This window comes from Corylus avellana, chromosome 7 (genome assembly GCF_965113065.1).
Source record: "Corylus avellana chromosome 7, dhCorAvel1.hap1.2, whole genome shotgun sequence".
Classification (NCBI taxonomy): domain Eukaryota; kingdom Viridiplantae; phylum Streptophyta; class Magnoliopsida; order Fagales; family Betulaceae; genus Corylus; species Corylus avellana.
In genome coordinates, this window is record NC_142496.1 from 18,897,476 (window position 1) to 18,917,423 (window position 19,948).

Here is a 19,948-nt window from a genome sequence, read left to right on the forward strand (position 1 = left end):
ATGGTTAGCTGGCAGCTGGTATGTTATTCTTCATGCACGTGTCACGTGTAATAAATTTAGTTAGATTAGTTTCTGATCAGTTAGCTTGATAATCTAGTATAAAAACAGAGCATTGCTCAATGTAATCATTATTGAGAAATGTATGAGAATCAGTTCTTCTCTTTCATTTTGTTTTCCCGTTAGTAACTCACTTACTGCGTATGGGCGTTAACATCACAGCTTATTGGTGTTCATAATCAAGCTGAGAAAGATGAGATAGTTAAATCTGTGATGGATTTGAAGAGTGCTCAGATTGAAGAAGGTTACACCATGGATGCTGTTGTATCTCGCCAGGTAGATACAAATCATGTTGTCATTTTGCTTGATTATCATAATTCTTTTTTGTACATACAGTGCACAGAGCTGTTTTCTACACTACTGTTGAGTTCCGATTTTTTTTTTTTTTTTTCTCTGGTTTGGAGGACCTTCTAATGGATGTGAGGGATAAGCTTCTTCTTGAACCAGAATATGCTGGTAATATGAGGGAAAAGATCCCACCTAAATCACCTCTTCGAATTCCCTGGGCTTGGTTGCCTGCTGCTCTTTGCGTCCTTCAAGAGGTACAAACTTTTGTGTAAATTTTACTTAGTTTGTAGTAAATAACTGCTGTGCTTTAGAATTTTGTTTTGCTTTCTATGTGCAGAGGAGTTATATTCTTTTTGTAGGTTAATTTATTTCAGGGTTTGTAGTGAAACATATACCTGTCCTACTTGTGAGTGTTTGCTCTTTCTTTATGATACCATAGTACCATACCATCGTCCTCTTGCTACTGTCTTGAAACTGTCGAATATTTTCTTCCATTTACGATATCATTAGAATAAAGCAAAAGAAGGCTTTTGGTTTGGAAGATAGATATGATGCTCTATGCGGATTTCTCCAATCTAGGTTGGAGAGGTAAAGCTTGTGCTGGATATTGGCCGGGCAGCTCTTCAACATCCAGATGCTAAGCCATATATTCATGATTTGCTTCTTTCAATGGCACTGGCTGAGGTAAGGCATATCAGCAAAGAAGTTAGGAACATGTACCATCTTTTTGTGGCAGCCTTGTTATGCCTCCTTGTCTTATCCTAGGTGCTTTCTTGAAGTGTGCAATTGCAAAGATCGGTTTCGAGAAGAACAAGGTGTCCCAAGGATTTGAAGCACTTGCTCGAGCTCAGTGTCTTCTAAGGAGTAAAATATCTCTTGGAAAAATGACATTGTTATCTCAGGTAATGCTCATTTCCTTGTGTGCTTTTGCTTCCAACTTATTCAAGAATCTGTGAGGGGTTCGCTTAGTTCAGCCTACAATAGGCATCTCTTTCTGTTGCTTCTGCCTTATCTGATGAATCGGTAATTGAAATTGAAACAATTTGCTTTTCTCTCATCATGCATTACAAACTTTTTTTTAATAAAAAAAACCAAGGAATTATTGAAAAGTATGAGTAGATCAGCTCACAAAAACTGAGATATTCTTATCTGGGAAAAAATGGCCCTAGAAACTTTGCAGTGGGATAGGTCCTTCTAGCATTTTATTTTATGCTGTATTTGTTACTTCCATTAGAGTCAACTTGATTTCCTGTGTCTATAGTAAATTTGTTGGCCTTGGTTTCTAGATAGAAGAATCTTTGGAGGAGTTTGCACCTGCATGCACGTTGGAACTGTTAGGCATGCCTCATTCACCTGAAAATGCAGAAAGGAGACGAGGAGCAATTGCAGCCTTGCGTGAACTGCTCAGACAGGGCCTTGAGGTGGAAACTTCGCGCCAAGTCCAAGACTGGCCGTGCTTCCTGAGCCAAGCACTTAATAGGCTAATGGCTACAGAGATAGTTGATCTTCTTCCATGGGATAGTTTAGCTGTTATACGCAAGAATAAGAAATCACTTGAATCACAGAATCAAAGGGTTGTAATCGATATCAATTGTATCTACGTGGCGTTAATAGCTCATGTAGCTCTTGGATTTTCAAGCAAGCAGACAGAGTTGGTAAGTCCTTTCTCTGCAGCTCGTTTACAAGATATTCTTATCCCCACTCCCCTCCTTACTCTACTGTAATTTCTGAGAAAAAGGTTTTGTTAATTTGGTGTATTTTGTATGAATCTTACAATTATTAACATGCCTATTCAGGTTCAATTTCTTTTAAGAGAAAGAGTGACGGTTGTTGTGTTCCATCTATTAATGTCACTTATTATTTTATTTTTTTTGCAGATAAACAAAGCAAAAACTATCTGCGAATGTTTGATAGCATCAGAGGGAATTGATCTCAAACTTGAGGAAGCTTTTTGTTTGTTCCTTCTTGGACAGGTAAATTATTCATTTTGGTCCTGTTCTATTTCTAGCTGACTTCATTAAAATATTCTCGGAATTGTTATCTTGGTTTCAGCAGATATAATTTTCATTCTCTTCTTCTCTTTTCCCCTAGTTTATTGAACTACTTTGATTTATTTATTGGTTTCTAGTGTAATGAGGCTGAGGTCGTTGACAAGCTTCAACAGCTTGAATTGAATTCAAATCCTGCTGCTCGAAATTCAATCTCAGGAAAGGAAATAAAACACGTTTCTGGTGCAAAACCATCGTTGGTGTGTCCTCTCTCTCTCTTCTATCTTCAGAATTTTGATTTTTGCTGCCCTTAAAAAACTTGCTTCTGAAACTGCTTAGGTGGATGGCTCAATTGGGGGTAGCTTCAATTGATGCATGATGATTTATGGTGGTTAATTTGAGCATTGATCCAACCATAAGATTCGTTCTTGGTGATACAATCGTCTGTCAGATTTTTATATGCTACCTTAATGTATCTTGGATGATAGGATCTTGTGAATTGCCTTCCTAACTTTCTTATTTAATCTATCAGAAATTGAGCGACACATGTTGGGACATCTACTTCAGTGGACCAGGCCCTGTCTTAACAATTATTCTTATATTCTCATTTATTTTCTTATTTTGTGGTTTCAGGAAAATGAAAGGGCTGTTTTAGATTGTGCACTAGATAGATATGATCATTTTGTTGCATGGACTATGTACTATATGATGCCATCTTACCCTTCAAATTTCGTGCTTGGCTTTGAGGTTGATACATTCTCACGTCAGACTGTCTGCTCCACTTGACCAGGAAACGTGGCTGAAGGATGCTGTGCTTGGTGTCTTTCCTGATACACGAGATTGTTCTCCGTCTTTGGTAAGGTTCATACTGGTGGATGCAATGTAGATTAAGCTTTAATTTGTAACAGGAAGATGTTACAAACGTACATCTCTGCAGGCCAATTTTTTCAGTGGTGAAAAGAAATCTCCTGGGAGCAAGAAAAGTAAAGGAGCTCCACAAGCTGTGCGTGCTATATGCCACAGACCAGTGGCCTCTTCTCTGTCAGAGCGGAAAGATTTTAAGGAATCTCTTTCGTATGCAAGCTCTTCTCAACTTCTTGGGTCTGCTGTTAAGCAATTGGCTCCGGACTTGCAAAGTCCATTGGTATTGGGCAAAAATAGCAGCGGAAGCAATGGTAGCACATCATCTGGTCAATTGAACAGGAATCCTGGCATTCACCATAACAAAGTTTGGGAAAATTGGCTGGCCCAAAAACTGGTTGGAAGGATAACGTCTATTGCTGTACTGGGGTGCATAATGTTTGCTACCTTTAAATTAGCAGGTATGAGTGTTAATAAGATGAAAAGAGCTTCCAAATGGGACTCCAGTACACAAAATATGGAGACAAGTTCGCTTGTTGAGAGAACAGATTTGTCTGTGGATATTGCTCGCAGACTCAAGAAGCTTCGGGCAATGGTTAAGATCCAGTTCAGGAACCGCTCAGATGCTGGAAATCCGCATGTTTTATCACCTGCTGCTAGTCTGTCATCCTCTATGACTGCTGTGTACAGGAGGCTAATGCCTATGGAAGAAGCTGAAGCCCTTGTTAGGCAATGGCAAGCAATTAAAGCTGAGGCTTTGGGGCCTAATCATCAAGTTCATAGCCTCTCTGACGTCCTTGATGAATCAATGCTTGTTCAGGTGAAGTGCATGGATTGTTTTTCATATCTTGTCATGCTGTCATATAACTATCACCATTTAACAATCAAACTTTTGAGTGTATTTTGTAATAATATTGTTTAATCATTGAGCTACTGGCCTATAATCTGGAAAAATAAAATAGAAAATGTCATAGTAAATGAATTTTAGTATATGGAAAGATAATTTGAAATTGTGAGTAATCTGATGATAGTGATTGAAAATTCTAATAAGTTGCACATACCAAATAGCTGCGAGGAAATAGTTAACTTACTCTATGGTTGCAGCCATCTTATTTGGTGAATCGCTCAGCAATGTGTTCAAAGAGATGTGTGCACCAGGTCGCTAATGTATTGCCTACTCCTGGTGCAGCTGGTTTTAGTCTTGCTTCAAAGGAAAAAGAAATCTTGAAAGATTTAAATCTCAAAGAAAATTACTTTGGATACTAGAAATATTAAGAAAGAGTCATAATTCTACCCTGCAGAATTTAAATTGGCCAAATGAAAGGCTGAAATTTTCTGAGTGTCGTTAAAAACGTAGACCTTGATAAAGGCAATTACTTTTAACTTAGCGGAGAAACTATTTCGGCATGTTTAATAACAAAAAGTTTTCTTTCCTGGAGGCATAATATTAATGCTTTATCATGATGCTTTAGGGTGGTTTTTGTTTGTGTAATGATTTGCAGTGGCAAGCTCTGGCTGATGTGGCAAAAGCCAAGTCTTGTTATTGGAGATTTGTTATGCTACAGCTGTCTGTTCTGCGAGCTGACATTATGTCAGACAGGATTGGAACGGAAATGGCAGAAATTGAGGCTCTTTTAGAGGAAGCTGCAGAGCTTGTTGATGAATCTCAGCAGAAGAACCCAACTTATTACAGGTATAAGTAGAATCAACATTATACATCAATTTTTGTTATTGTTATTTAGAATCTTATTGTGTATTGCTTATTCATGTTTAATGGGAAATGAATATCATATCCTAGGCTGTTTTTTTGATAAGTAGTGTATACATTTGAATTTTTAGGATTAATTCCCATAATATGGTTCATGAATTTGTGAATTCTTACTACTGCAGACAAAAGATTGCTCATAAATTAGTCTCAATTACCAAGATAATAGTTACAATAATCTCTAGTGATGAAATAATCTTCTATTCCCTGTCTTAGTTACTTTTTATTTTGCTATCCTGCAACATTTCCAACTTTTTCTTTATCTCGTTGATTGATTGCAGTGCCTATAAAGTTCGATATGTTCTAAGAAGGCAAGATGATGGATCATGGAGGTTTTGTGAAGGTGATACTCAAACACCATCACAATAATATTCAGCCTAATTCTGGAAGAGTAATGCTACACACAATTCCACTCCCATATTCCCTGACGTGATTTTTAAAATTACTATTAAATCAAAATTTAATAGTAATCCATTCAAAATCTAATAGTGATTTTAACAGCCACGTCAGAGAGCGTGAAAGTGGGAGTACGGCAGTACAGGAGTAGCAGTGTGTAGCATTACTCATTCTGAAAACGTGAGCCTGCTATGAGGAGTGTTCTGCTAACTCGTGTCTTTCCCGTCTTCAATTTCTTCTCTTGCGGAGGAGGCCTGTAAAAATGAACGTGGAGGGCAGTAGTAAGCTTTTAAAAATGGTGAAATGTATATCATATAAGATGGGTTTGTTAGAATAGGGGCATTCAAAGGAAATTGAAGCTGAATTATTTGGGTAGTGCTGACCAAGTAGTGTAAAGTGTCAAATGACCTCATTTAGAATCTTTGTCAATTCGTTTCCTATCAATAATGTGATTGCTAATTCAGTAATTATGGACAAGTGAAATCATTTATAGAAAGGCTCTCAAATTCATCAAGTTTTGTTCAGTTCGTGGCTTCAAATGTGCCACATCATATGACTCATACTTAATCACCTTATTGACCTATTTTTGATGCGTACATTTGAAGGAATTTACACCTTAAATTCTTCTGTTCTCCTTGCTACAGTGTCGGTGCTAAACCCACTCCAGTTTGGATTTGGATTTCCTCATATTTTATAAAATATTTGATTCTCATATTCTAAAATATGAGCCATCTATTTTATCTAACGGTTTAAATAAATGCAAAAATTTGAATTACCGAGACAAGTGGATTTGACATATTAAAAATTAAAATTAAAATTAATTATTTTGGTAATACACAAATTTTTGCATTTGTTTAGACCGTTAGATAAAACGAAGAACTCAAATTTTAAAAAAAATGAGAAGATATCAATCCTTCTAGTTCAATTGCACCACCCAAAACTGCTTTGTAGAAAAAAGAATCATTAATTAATAATTATTAAGACAATTATAATCAAGAAAAGAAAACGACAATGTTTGAAAGGGGAAAAAAAATCAGGTGAAGATTTCTTGTAATTTTTATAATTTTGACATTAAAACCCTAGTTTTTCTTACAAGGTGGATAATAAGTAAAAAAACTTCAATTCAAACTCTAAAAGTGGAGCCTTTTAAGATAGCATTTTGCTTTTAAACAAAATAAAAATAAATCTTTATATCATCATAGCCAAACAAAATCACCCTCTAAAATAATTATAATTTTTATCTGACCAACTCAAAATTAGTTTTGTCGACTTGCATATGGTCAGCATTTGCAAGCTTCATCCCACCCCCCCCCCCCCCCCCCAGTGGGCACGGAAATCAATTAAAGGGTATCATGAGAGAGTGCCTGTTGGTAGTTGGTACAACCTTCACCGATACCGAGCTTATGCTTTGAATTCATTTCTTTTTTTTGCTTTTCTACTCAAATTGGGTAAACACCGAAAAAGTAGTTGGCTGCCTAATAAAAATAATAGCGCATAAGTATAATTAATTAAATAGTAGGAAAATGACTAAAACAAGTAGTCTGGTTCTCTTTTAGGGCCTGATTACCAAGGCAAAAGGCCATAAATAAGGGTACGAATCTCAAAAAGTCCTATAATTCTATCTAAACTCCCTGCTATGAAACGATCACTACTGAAAAAAAAAGGTTGAAGTGAAAAATGTATTGTCGATGAAGAGGGAGTACAATATATGATAGCACAAGTTTCCACTACAAGATCAAACCACAATGACAAAGGGATGACAAAGGGAGACTGAAACCCACAGAACCCACTAAACACAACATCAAATACATAAAATAACTTCATAAAACGGAAATACGAAGACAACAAAACAACAAATTTATAGAGAAAAAAGCAGAAAAACAACAAATGACCCAACAAACAACTGCATTGGCGGTAGAAATGGTGGGTGGATGGTGAGGTTCATCTTTTGGAGAGCCTCACAAGGAGGAAGGTAAACTTCTAGAGAGAAGGGAGAGCTTATAACTCCAAAGAAAAAAGAAATAGATTTTGCTTAGAATCCACTTAAAACCATCATGAGGTGGTGCTACCGCCCAACCGACCACAATGTGTAGCAATGGAGGAAGAAAATGTATATAAATTTCCTATAAATTAAGTTACTACAAGAAATTCTCCAATTTAATATTTAAACTATCACGTCTCTCTTAACAAGTGAGAATCACATATATTTTATTAATGCTATTAAAAAAGCATATATATATATATATATATATATGAAATTTCCTACCCAATTTGTAGAAAATTTCTATCCAAAATGAATAAGCATCATATATAAGTTGGATCAACTTCTTCAGAAACTAGCACCCTATTTCACAAAGAAACTGGCAATAACATACGCCAAATTACCAAAATATACCATTTTCGAATTAAAATAAAAAGAAGATGAAGATCAGTAGCGAGCCAGTTAATCCTCATCAGCTCAATCCAGCCAAGGGTTATTCCTAGTCGGCTTCCTAATACGGCGCATCGAGCGCCAAACGACGCTGTTGCACTTGAACCCGGACCCGAACGCCAGCTGCCAAACCCGGTCCCCTTTCCTCACTTTCTCTTTGGCTTCCAAAAACGCCAGCTCGTACCATATGCTGCTGCTCGACGTGTTGCCGAACCGCTCCAATGTCATCCGAGAAGCCTCCATGTTCTTCTCGCTCAGCTCAAGGTTTCTCTGCAGCTCGTCCAGCACCCTCTTGCTCGCCGCATGCACGCAGAAGTGCTCGAATGCCAGCTTGTAGTCCGGAATGTACGGCTTCTTCGACGACGATGAAGGGTTTAACCCCGCCTGTTTCCCGCCGAATAAGTGCCTCCACACCAATGTCGCGAAGAACAGCAGCTGCTCCGAGAACGGAAGAACCAGAGGCCCCAGCGTGGTGATGTTAGTTTTGAGCGCGTCGCCCCCAATTTCCAATAGCTCTTTGCTCACCCTTATTCCCTTGAATTTTTGTTCATCTTCCTCCTGGTAAACGCTCCTGTTGAATTTCATAAATTAAATTAATTAATTTTTTTTTTATCAATTAAATGATTTAACAATTTAACAATTTAAATTACAACGAAGCAAAGCAGTAGCAGAGCGAAGCAAACCTCAAGCTGCGGTCATCGGCTCCTTTGTGGGTGCGAACAACGTGTTCGAGGCGGTACTTGGCCCGGCGGTGGTCACGCCGGCGGTTAGAGAGGAGGACGGCGGAGCAACCCATACGGAAGAAACAATTGGGAATGAGCATCGACTTTTCCCGCCCCTGGTACCAATTATACCCGACCATCTCCGCGCTCACCACCACCGCGCAGTTGTTGGGGTTCGATTGAAGCATATCCCTCGCCAAATCCACCGCAATGATCCCGGCGCTGCAGCCCATCCCGCCGAGATTGTAGCTCAAGATGTTTCCCCTCATCTTGTAGTGGTTGATTATCATGGCCGACAGCGACGGCGTGGGGTTGAAGATGCTGCAGTTGACCACCAAGACTCCAATGTCCTTCGGACGAACTCCGGTTTTCTGGAAAAGCTCGTCCAGGGCTCCAAACATGACCGTTGAGGCCTCCGCCCGACCTTCTTTCATGGTGGCGCAGTTTTCGGTGGACATGATGACTGATTTCGGGACGTAGGTTTCGTCGCCTAGGCCTGATGACTCTAGAATTCTCTTCTGAAATTCCAGGCTTGCCTCGTCGAACTTGCCTGATTTTCTAGCCAGCTCAATGAACTCCTTCTTCGACACCTGCATAATTCATAACCAATTTCGTTAATACAGAAGCCCTCATGCATGCAGACATGGCTGTAATCGAATTATCAGTTCCTATGGTTTATTTAATTTGCAATTAGTTTTCTATAATATTAAAATCAATTCAAGCTCCTAGGTATCCCAAAAGACAATTCACTCATTACAATCAAATTAACATGTTTTCGTTACGAATTAATAATAATAATATTATAAAAATGAAGTTACAAGAGTTTAAACGAACCTATAAAAGTTAATTAAAAGTTAATTAACCCGAGTTTATTAGTTTAATAAAATAACCGAACCCAAATCGGAGCCTAATCCGAACCGAACCCGAGTCACATCTAAGAGAAGATCAAAAGCAGTTACCTTGTGATCGTCGTGAGGCCGATAACAAGCGAAATCAACGAGGTAGATGGAGCGCGGGCGTGACATGAAGTAGACGGAAAGCGTGAAAACAAACAGACCGAAGAAACCGAGGACGGTTGCGAGATCGTAGCGAGCATCTTCCCAGAGCTTCCTCCAGAGTTCTTCCCGGCTCAGGCTCCCAACCTCGGCGCTAAACACAAGCACCAGCACAGGGATGGTGGCCAAGTAAATGCCGTGGTTGATCAGGTAGTGGTACCCCAATTTCACATACTTGAGGTTCACCGACTGGAGGAAGTCCGGCAGCCGTCGCCGGACCCTTACGGAGAACGTTTGGGAGCCGGCGTTCGGCCCCGAAGACTCGATCCCACGGCTGACGATCTCTGTGGATAACAGATCTCCTTCGCTCGCCATGTTGCAGATGCGATAGCTATGGATTCGAATGGTGATATTTATATATATATATATATAAAGTTGAAAACAGATTAATGGTGCCACCAACCAAAAATGTAAGTAGGTGAGGAGCTCCAAGCCGCCTTAACTAATTTTTCATTGGTAGTGGGTGTCTGAATTCAAAGTCCAAATAGCCGGGCTGCCAGCGAGGACATGGAGGCCCCCCCACCCCCCCCGGCTTTTTTTTTATTATTATTTTTATGTCTTTATCTCCAACAACTTAAAAAACAAAAAATTATGAATTAAGGACATAATTTTTTTTTAAACCGAGTAAGAGGAATTTCTTTCGACTCAATATATAAAAATGACATATATTTTTTTAAGAAAAGTGTTAGGGAGTCAAACAAATTAATTTAGAAAAATTTTCAAAGTAACGGAAAGGGTTTTTAAATTAAAAAAAAAAAAAAATGTAATTTTCTCTCCCTTTTCTGCCCCACTCACGATATGCCACGTCAGTTTATAAATTTTTTTGGGTTTATTTGTTTGGCTCCCTAGCACTTTCCTTTTTTTTTAATAGCAAGGATAAAGTTTGAATTAATCTCACTAAAAACTCGTGTGCAGCTCAAATGTTTATAAAAAAAAAAAATAAAAAAAAAAATGTCATTTTTATAGATTGGATTGGAATAAGTTCTTTCAACTCAGTTTAGAGGAAACACTGTCATTCTAAAACTACCTAAATTTAGGTTTTTTTTTGTATAGATAACAGAACGGCTTGAAAAATATTGTTTATTATAAATATAACATGTTACCAATGGTAATTGAGTATATTTTTATTATGTTTTTGTGTTTTATGTTGTAAAAAAAAGCTTTGAGCAAAAATCTCTATTAATTTTTTAAAAAATAAGTCTCTTAAAAAATGAAAAATAAATGATTTGAGATTTTTTTTTTTTTTTTTTTTAACTACCTCAATAACATACCATATTTTTAATAAATAACATTTTTCAAATAGTTTGATACAGTGAATAACCTAAATTCACATAATTTTAGGGATTCGGATCCCCTCAAATTGAGAAGAAATTAGAGATTTTTCAATTATTAATCGTAGTTCTTCATTTTAAATTCAATGGTTTATAAAATTATTTAAATATTGGTAAAACAAAAGTCAGCATTTAATGTCTCGATTATACAAAAGCAGTTGATATTTAATAGACCATTGAATTTAAAATAAAAAATCACAATTAATAATTAGAGAATCTCTAATTTCTCCTCAATTGGAGGAAATCTCAATTCTAATTTTAGAGTTTTGTAAGAGTTATCTTTTTTGTCTTTATCTCGGGGAACATTTTCTTTTTAAATTTTTATTTTGTTTAATATAGATTCATTTTTGTGGAACTTTGAAATTCATGCAATAAAGGGTCACCCTTTGCTGCATTTCTTGTTGTGTGGTGGTCAAAAAAGTCAAAACAAGGAGACCGGAGGTGGTTGAAGGTCACTTGGCTGGGACCAGTAGCTGGCCTCGCCTATTCTTAGGTTCGGGTGAAGCTAAAAAGAACGTGCCAGACAATTTTTTTTTTTTTTTTTTTTTTATAATTAAAAATATTAAAAAAAAAAAATTTTGACTGACGTGCCACACACGTCAGCGTTCCGTGTATTATGACCCCTTAGGTTCAGGCTTTTAGATACTATAAGTGCTAAGGAGCTAAACAAATAAATTTACAAAAATTTTCAAACTGACGTAACAGACCGTAAGTCGCAGACAATGGAGAAAAAATTACATTTTTTTTAAATTTAAAAACTCTTGCCACGTCAGTTTATAAATTTTTTTGGATTCATTTGTTTGGTTCTCTAACACTTCTCTTTAGCTACACCTGGTTGAAGGTTATTGGACTATTGTATTCACATAGAGTATCTAATAAGTTATATTTGAAAAGTATTTTGTCTTTTCACCTTTTAAATAGATAAAAATATACTTTCATTATAACTAATTGGATATGAGGATTATAATTCTGTATTTTCTCTGTTATTTTTATGCTCGAATGTAGAGTTAATATACAGATTTTATGTAAAATATTAATTTTTTTTTTTTTTTTTTTTAAAAAAAAAAAAGCTACTAAAATAGGTTCAAACCAATTTCTAAATAGTTTAAAATAAACCCCTAAAAAAAAGCTCAAAACACTAAAATAGACCCAAAAGGTCCATTGTTAAGTAATTCTAAGTAGTCTACTTGTGTCCCACTAAAAATGATATAGCTATTAAAATCATCATTTGATCAAAATTCAATAATAATCAATCACAAGTTCAATGGTGATTTTAATAGCCACATCATTCTTAGTAGGACACAAGTAAACCACTTAGAATTACTCTCCATTGTTTGATAGGTAGTTAGCCGTGCAATTTTGTCTTCAATAACTGCATTGATAACAGTTAATAATCACATGCCTAAGGAGTCAAGTGAGCTTACGTAAAAATAATAACCGCATGTACATTCCTAATTTTTCCACTAGTATATGGTCCTCTCGTTTCAAATGAAATAGTATTCATTTCAAGATTTAAAATTTGTGTATTTAACAAATGATCTCAAATGAGAAGTACCTGAAAATGATTTTGTGCAAGTAAATTGGGATGCTGCTTTAGACAAAAATAGTATGAAGATGAGAGTGGGCATTATTGTTATAAATAGGATGGGAGAGCTTCTAGCAACTCTGTCATCGCCAAGAAACCATATTATTGAGTCAGATATTGTAGAGGCTCTTGCGGCTTTGAGAGCAGCCCATTTTTGTTATGAGCTAGGATTTAATAGAGTGATCCTAAAAGACGATGCTCTTCAAGTGGTGCAAGCACTCAATGAAGGATGGGAGGAGATGGTGTCACTATGGACATCTTATTGAAGAAGCTAGAGGGGTGCTAAATTGTCTCCACAGTTGGAAGGTTAATCATGTTATACGAAACCTCCCCGTGAAAGAAGCACTATCTCTCACCGTGGCAAAATGGCTCATTGAGGAAATTACATTATGTATTTTGGATATTATTTTTTTAAAACGTTGTGCTTAATGCATTTTTGTTATCTATAATAACCGCTCTATTATTCTCAAAAAAAAAAAAAGAACAAAAAAAGTGTATTTAACGGTGTATATGAAGTTGATACATTTTCTTAAAAATTTAAATAATATGAAATCATGTATATTGTTAGATCTACAAGCTTTAAATAACTACTATAAAATAAATACTATATATTTCATTTAAAATTATGAGGATTCTTATCCAAATAATTAATAATGAAGTAAAAAATATTAAAAATCATATTTTTATTTTATTATATTAATGGGTAATGTCCATTTACTTTTGATTTTTTTTTTATAAATAAAATTAAAGGTGAATTATCAGTACACATTGTAATAATAAATGCATAGCTTCTACTTTCTAGGCTTCCAGCATTGCCAGATTGAAATAGCCCACCATAATTATAATTTCTAGACTCAAGAAAGAAAAAGAAAAAATGTGGCCCAGAGGTCCCAGACCTTTTGAATTCATCACGAATTCTTCTTTTAAGGGGTTACTCAAAACTCAAAAGCAGCTCAAAGTCCCTTATATTTTCATCAATTCGTAATTAGCTGTTCATGTAGTCACTTTACCTTAGATTTTTTTTATATTATTTTTTTAATAAGGAAAGTATTCATATTTTTGAAAAAGAAAGGTCAAAAATATATGTACCAAAAACAAAGGGTATTGAAAGCATGAAGGTCAAGTATGAAGCATCTTGTCGGTTCCGACGGTTAAAATTTTAAATTTACTCTTAATTTAAAATTAAAAATGATATTTTGATATTTTTCATAGCTTCCATTAGGAGTTAACATAAAAAATTGACGGATAGGTAAATTTTATCAAATTAAAAGTTCGAGTAGTGAAATTGAAAGTTTTTAAATTTTTGGGGTGTTCTAAAAAACGCTTGAAAGTTTAGGGAATCTTTGTGAAATTTTCCCTTTCTCTTTTATTGGTGTTTTAATCTTTAGGTTTTTACTTCAATCCTTCATGGCCAGCGGACACCGAGGAGTTCAAGATGTTTCTCAATCGTCGTAAGGGAATGTTGTTGGGGGTTCCAGCGATTCCAAGAAAATCGTAGTCAAATCAACTCACATGGCTACACACTCGGCGTCACTAAGAGCAATGAGGTATCGATGGTGTTACATCACCACTTGTCCCGAAAGCTTAAGATGATAAGAATATGTAAATTTAATTATTTGATCAACACTTTACACTCACTCTCACATGATGTGAAATATTTAATTAAAATTATGGGTGAATCAGATTGAGTCAATGTTTGACCCAAAATATTTAGTTTTGATACTATATTAAGTCATCAATCATTTCAAAAACTTAATTAAATGCTGATTTGAATGAAGCTTTAACCGCTATGTCTGTCTCATCCTCCTATAGCTCCTCTCACTTTCTGATATATATAATATTTTTTTTAGAGAAATGCTAAAGGCCCAACTTTTTTGCCCAACAAAAGTCCAACTTTTACCTTTTATTTTTTTTCTAAAAAAACCAAAATGAAAAATGGAAAAAATGTCTGAAGCAACCCTATCTATTTTTAGCCTTTCTTTTATTTAGTATTTTTTTAAAAATGAAAAATAGCATTTTTCTTCATAATAATGATATTTTCTTAAAAAAAATGACATTATTATGAAAAAAATACCATTTTTCATTTTTTAAAAAATACCAAATAAAAGAAAGACAAAAAATAGATAGGGTTGCTTTAAACATTTTTTTCATTTTTTATTTTATTTTATTTTTAAAAAATAAATAAGGCAAAAGTTGGACTTTTGTTGGGCAAAAAAGTTGGGTCCCTATCATTCCTCTTTTTTTTAAGTCACTTTATATATATGTATTTCTTTTTCTGAGCAAGAAATAACTGATCATATCCTGCACGCAATGATCCTTGAGAAATAAATTGAGCTGTGGAATTAGGTGGGTTTTTTTTTTTTTTTTTCACGAATTTGATTATATATATATATATATATATATATAATTTTTTTTTCTTTCAATTTTTTATGTTGATATCATGACACGATATTGTTAATCTATCATTAAATGGGAAGTCACCAAAAAAAAAAAGAAAAAAAGAAAAAAAGAAAAGAAAAGACAAAAGCATGTAAAATAACATTTCTGGTGGTGTAATATTTTTGAATGGTCAGGATTTAATTAATGGAGTTCACGTAAGAGGCAAAGAACGTCAACCAACTTCTCCAGCCGTCCAATGTTCCATTAAATGATGAAGTGGGCACAGGAAAAAGTTGTTCAGACTTTTATGCTTATCATCTTGGTGAGGGCCCATCTCATTGACTATTTAACCCAATAATCCGTGGGACCCAACTCTATTCCACCAACCCATCTTGCATAACTGTTTATAATAATAACAATAATTAATAAATATAATTTTTGTTTTATGGGTAACTGCTAACTTTACTAGTGGCACACAATGACTGATGATCCATTTAGGAGTCCCATAAAAATAGCAATATTTTTGTGTGTGTGGGTGGGGAATGGGTATTCAATTAACTATTATAGATGGTAGGTGTTGAAGACTTGCAATAAAATTATTTCAAAAGAGTCGCAGTAGAAAATCTTCATTAGCAACAAACGACTTTGGTTTGGTAAAAGATATTATATATATAATATCTTAGCAGTCATCTTGGACTGAGACAACCAACTGCAGCAAGCAGGGTCAAAAAAGCACCAATTAATGCACGTTGCCCAAACAAACACCTAACACATGAATTATATAACAATGATGTCCCTTGCGAGCTTAATGCATGCCTAAGGTTTAACAACTAAAAATATCTAGGAAAAAATATAAAAAAGCCCCTTAAACTATTAGTCATTTTCGATTTAACTCTCTAATATTCTAAAAGTGATAAAGTAACCCCTCAAACTACTAAACTGTTGCATTTTGACCACTCCGTTAGTCAAAACCGTCAGTTTGGACGAAAACTACAAAACGACGTCGTTTTGTTATGAGTAAGTTACTACAATGCCCTTTTATGAAAAAAAAAATTTTTGGGAAAAATATAAAAAAGCCCCCCTAACTACCAACCGTTTTTATTTTAGTCCCATAATATTCAGAAGGTGATAAAATAACCCCCAACAAAACGACGTTGTTTTGCAGTTTCCGTCCAAACTGACGGTTTTGACTAACGGAATAGCCAAAATGCAATAGTTTGATAGTTTGGAGGGTTACTTTATCACTTTTGAAATATTATGAGACTAAATCGAAAACTGCTGATAGTATGAGGGGCTTTTTATATTTTTCTCAAATATCTAATAATAGATAAGAAGAGTCACCATGCATGCTGAGGCTCAAAATGTTAAAAATAGAAAAAACTTCAAAAAATTTTCATGATTTTTCACTTGTTTTGATACTAATTTCAAAGTTTAAAAACTCTCAATTTTTTTAGTCATTATGTTAGAATTTTTTGTCAAATTTTGTTAAAATTTCCAAAATACCCCTATTTTAGTATTTTTGCAAAGCTTTTCTTTTCTTTTTTTTTTTTTTTTTTAAAAAAAATGCCTAAATCTTTACATTTTTTAATAAAAAAAATATAGGTATTTTGAAAATTTTGACAAAATTTAACAAAACAATTCTAACAAACTGGGACATTTGAAAGAAATTGAAACTCCAATACCTTTAATTAAGATTTTTTGACTTTCAAATATATTTTCAAAACATGTGAAAGTTAAAGGGAGGTTTTTGTGGAGTTCCTCTTAAAAATATTTAATGGATAAGAAGAGCATTGAAATGACTTTTTCTTTCTTTTCAATGTTGATCAAAATGTTCAAACAGTAAGGACAAGTCAAGGATTTTATTTAAATACCGTAGAATTTCATATGAGATCAACTTAATGGCAGTCCCAGAGTCTAAAAGGTGCTTCAGGCAACAAACATGATGAAAGCGAATCTTGAGATTCTTCTTCCCTCCTGCAATTCAGTTTTCTGCTATGGTCAAATACTTAGCTAGAGTCAAATTGTTTGAAAATCTCAAAAATGTTGTGCATTTCTCAGAATCCCATTTGTTCTGCAAGATGATAACCTTCTCCTCTGTCAGCAAATGATCCCCATGCCTAATGGCATTCCTCAACTTCCAAAGAGAATACACAGCAGCACTCCAGCTTAGCCCTGCATAAGACAGCTTTCATTGTGATCCTCATTAATTCCAGTAGACCCCATTTCAGGATATCTTCCCAATCCACATACTCGTTATCAACAAGACACAAATGCAAGAGTTCTTTCCTAATTCTCCTACTAAAGCTGCATAGGAAAAACAGGTGCTCTCTATCTTCTATACATCTTTTTAGACAGAAGGAGCAAGAGACATCTCCTTTATATCCCCAACTCAGCATCTTCCTCCCTGTAGCTAAAGAGTCCCTAATAGTAAGCCAAAGGAGAAAAGCTTGCTTTGGAATTGCCATGGCTAACCAAACTAACCTCCACCAAGAAACCTTCGTATACTTCAACCTGAGTGCTTCCCAAGTATCAGCATTACTGTACACCCTTTCCTCGACACACTCTAAACAGGTGTCCTTTTCCCCAACATTAACTAAAACCAGCTTACTATGTATAAGAACCAGGTTGTCTGAACGAGCCAGTTGCCAACACCAATTTTCTTCTCTCATCACACTTGAAACTTTAGCTTCTAAACTACTCCCAGCATCATATATAGTATGAAAACCATATCTGTCAAGGAGGATCCCATCTGGGTGCCAATTGTTCAACCACAAATGAATATTCCGCACATCTCGTAACTGAAGCTTCAAAAATTTCCTGGCTAAATCCCTTAGTTTCAATAATTTCCGCCAACACCAGAAGCAAGACTGAGGAATTTTTATTATCCAGAAACATTTCCCTCTTAAGAGGTACTCTTTCACCCAGCCTACCCATAGGGAACCAGCCTTAGCAAACAAATTCCAAATATGCCCAAGTTTCCAATCTCTTTAACCCCAATCACCCTTCAGTTTTTGGCGCACAAACCAGCTCCTAAGAAACCTTAAGCTTTGGCATTAATCGAATCAGTTCCTGACCAAAAGAACCGATTAAATTTATGCTCCAAAAACTTGATGATTTTCTTAGGAAGAATGAAAATACTGGCCCAAAACACTTGAATACTGTACAGTACCGAAGACAGTAGCTGCAACCGCCTAACAAAAGAAAATTTCTTAGCCAACCAAGAATCTATCCTGCCAGAGATCTTCTCAAATAAGCTTCCACAATCTTCTATTGTTAGCTTCTGCAAAATGAGAGGCACCCCAAGATACCTCACAGGTAGCTTACTCTCCTTGATTTTCAAACAGTCAATCAAATGCTCTTTCTCTCTCCCCTTCACGCATAAGGAACTTTTTGTGGGGTTTTTTGACAGTCCCGAAAGGGAAGCAAACTCACTAAGCACTTAATTTATAGTTTGAGCAGAGCTAAGCGTGGCAGCCGAGAAAAGCAGCACATCATCAGCAAAGCAAGGGTGGGTGATCTGCAATTTGGAGCATTTCAGATGGAAATCAAAAGTCTTTTTCTCCACAGGCTACATCAGCCATAAATTTAATGAAAACTTCCATGGCTATAACAAACAAATCTGGGAGAGAGTATCACCTTGCCTCAAGCCTCTACCTCCTTCGAAATAGCCAACCAAGGTCCCATTTATAGCCACGAGAAATATAGGAGTTGTGATGCATTCCCTTGTCCAATCCACAAAGACATTAGGTACACCAAAGAAAATAAGACAGTGAAGAATAAATTCCCATTCCAAGGAATCATATCCTTCATTAGATCAATGTATAAGGTACACCTAGCTTTCCCTTTTCCCTTATGGTAGTCCCTCACAAGCACTTAAGCAAGGAGGTCATTCCTAGAAATGCTATGATTGGGGACAAATGCCGTTTGATTGCTACTCACAATGGAATCCAGGCAAGGCAAAAGTCTCCTAGCAAGGATCTTTGTAATGCATTTAAATACCATGTTGCAACAGGAAATAGGACGATAATCCCCCATCGAAACTGGATTAGCCTTTTTTGGAACCAATGTGATTATGGTTACATTGACTTTTAACAATTTTCCTGTTCTGAAAAAAGATTTGATGGCTTCCTTCATGGAAATCTAAAGGAAGAAGTGTACATGGAACATCCTCCTGGTCCTCAATTCTCCTTAGCTAAGGGTAAAGTATGTAAATTGAAGAAAGCCTTATATGGACTGAAAATATATAATTGAAGAGCATATTTGGGAGCTTAAATAATATAATTTTAAGTCTAGTTGGATCTTACTTTGTATTTTCACTTATTATTGATATTGAGTTTTATTTATTGGGTTTCACTAGTAACTTGGTTTGTTGGACTTAGTAGTAAAAGCCCAAGAATTCCAAGTCCATTAGGGTTAGGCATTAGATGCAGATTGAGAAAAAAAAAATTCCAACAACTAATGTAATGCAATAACCAAACAAATCTAATATTGAAGTCAATTCAATAAGAAATCTCACAGAGAAATAAAGAAAACACAAGTGTATGGATTAAAGGGGGGAATAATGGAAGTCTAGGGTCTCTCTCTCTCTCTCTCTCTTTTGATGATAGCATAATCAAAAAGTGGCTGCTACAATCTATTAACATGTATTTCTAGGTAAAACATAACCCTAGTGTTGCCCTAATGATTGATGAGACTTTATTACCGCTACTTACGCGACTCACATTACCCCTTTTAAATGATTTCAAATAAAATAAAATAAAACAAATGATACATGACAAAAAATAAGATTGAAACAAAATCAGGCCAGCACTTTCAATGCTCCTGCACCATATTGCTTTATGGATTGCATGATGCAACCATATGTAGAGTGTGATGCCGAGTAACTCTAATGTGATGTTTAGGCTTGTCATTTTCATTTATATTTTCTTTTGAGATTTCGAACAATTTTTCAGCAAACCCTAGAAATTTAGACATTCTTTTTCTAAAACCCTTGTTTCACCACTTGTCCCAAAAGTTTAAGTTGATAAGAAGAGGTAAATTTAATTATTTAATCAAATACTTTAACACTTCCCCCCAAGTGTGGGCTCAAA

General features: G+C 35.4%; 2 protein-coding genes and 1 long non-coding RNA gene across 3 annotated transcripts; 1 reads left to right on the plus strand and 2 right to left on the minus strand.

The window, feature by feature from the left end:
* Nucleotides 1-5,869, plus strand: LOC132184811 (plastid division protein CDP1, chloroplastic). Its single transcript, XM_088518542.1, is given in 13 exon segments — nt 1-18; nt 220-333; nt 462-599; nt 925-1,029; nt 1,125-1,247; nt 1,632-2,000; nt 2,223-2,318; nt 2,474-2,593; nt 3,124-3,189; nt 3,271-4,014; nt 4,697-4,887; nt 5,241-5,316; nt 5,318-5,869. Coding segments are annotated over 13 exon segments (2,235 nt in total). The 3' UTR covers nt 5,393-5,869.
* Nucleotides 5,870-7,503: 1,634 nt separating this feature from the next.
* On the minus strand, nt 7,504-9,907 carry KCS10 (3-ketoacyl-CoA synthase 10). The gene is made up of 3 exons (XM_059598579.2): nt 9,468-9,907; nt 8,470-9,098; nt 7,504-8,357 (listed from the first exon to the last, which is right to left on the minus strand). Exons 1-3 carry the CDS (start codon nt 9,876-9,878, stop codon nt 7,814-7,816), a joined length of 1,584 nt encoding a protein of 527 aa, XP_059454562.2. The 5' UTR covers nt 9,879-9,907; the 3' UTR covers nt 7,504-7,813.
* A 6,791-nt stretch (nt 9,908-16,698) lies between these two features.
* Nucleotides 16,699-19,764, minus strand: LOC148584623 (uncharacterized). The gene is made up of 2 exons (XR_015912882.1): nt 18,495-19,764; nt 16,699-18,375 (listed from the first exon to the last, which is right to left on the minus strand). It is a non-coding gene; the product is annotated as an uncharacterized LOC148584623 (long non-coding RNA).
* Between the last annotated feature and the right edge of the window lie 184 nt (nt 19,765-19,948).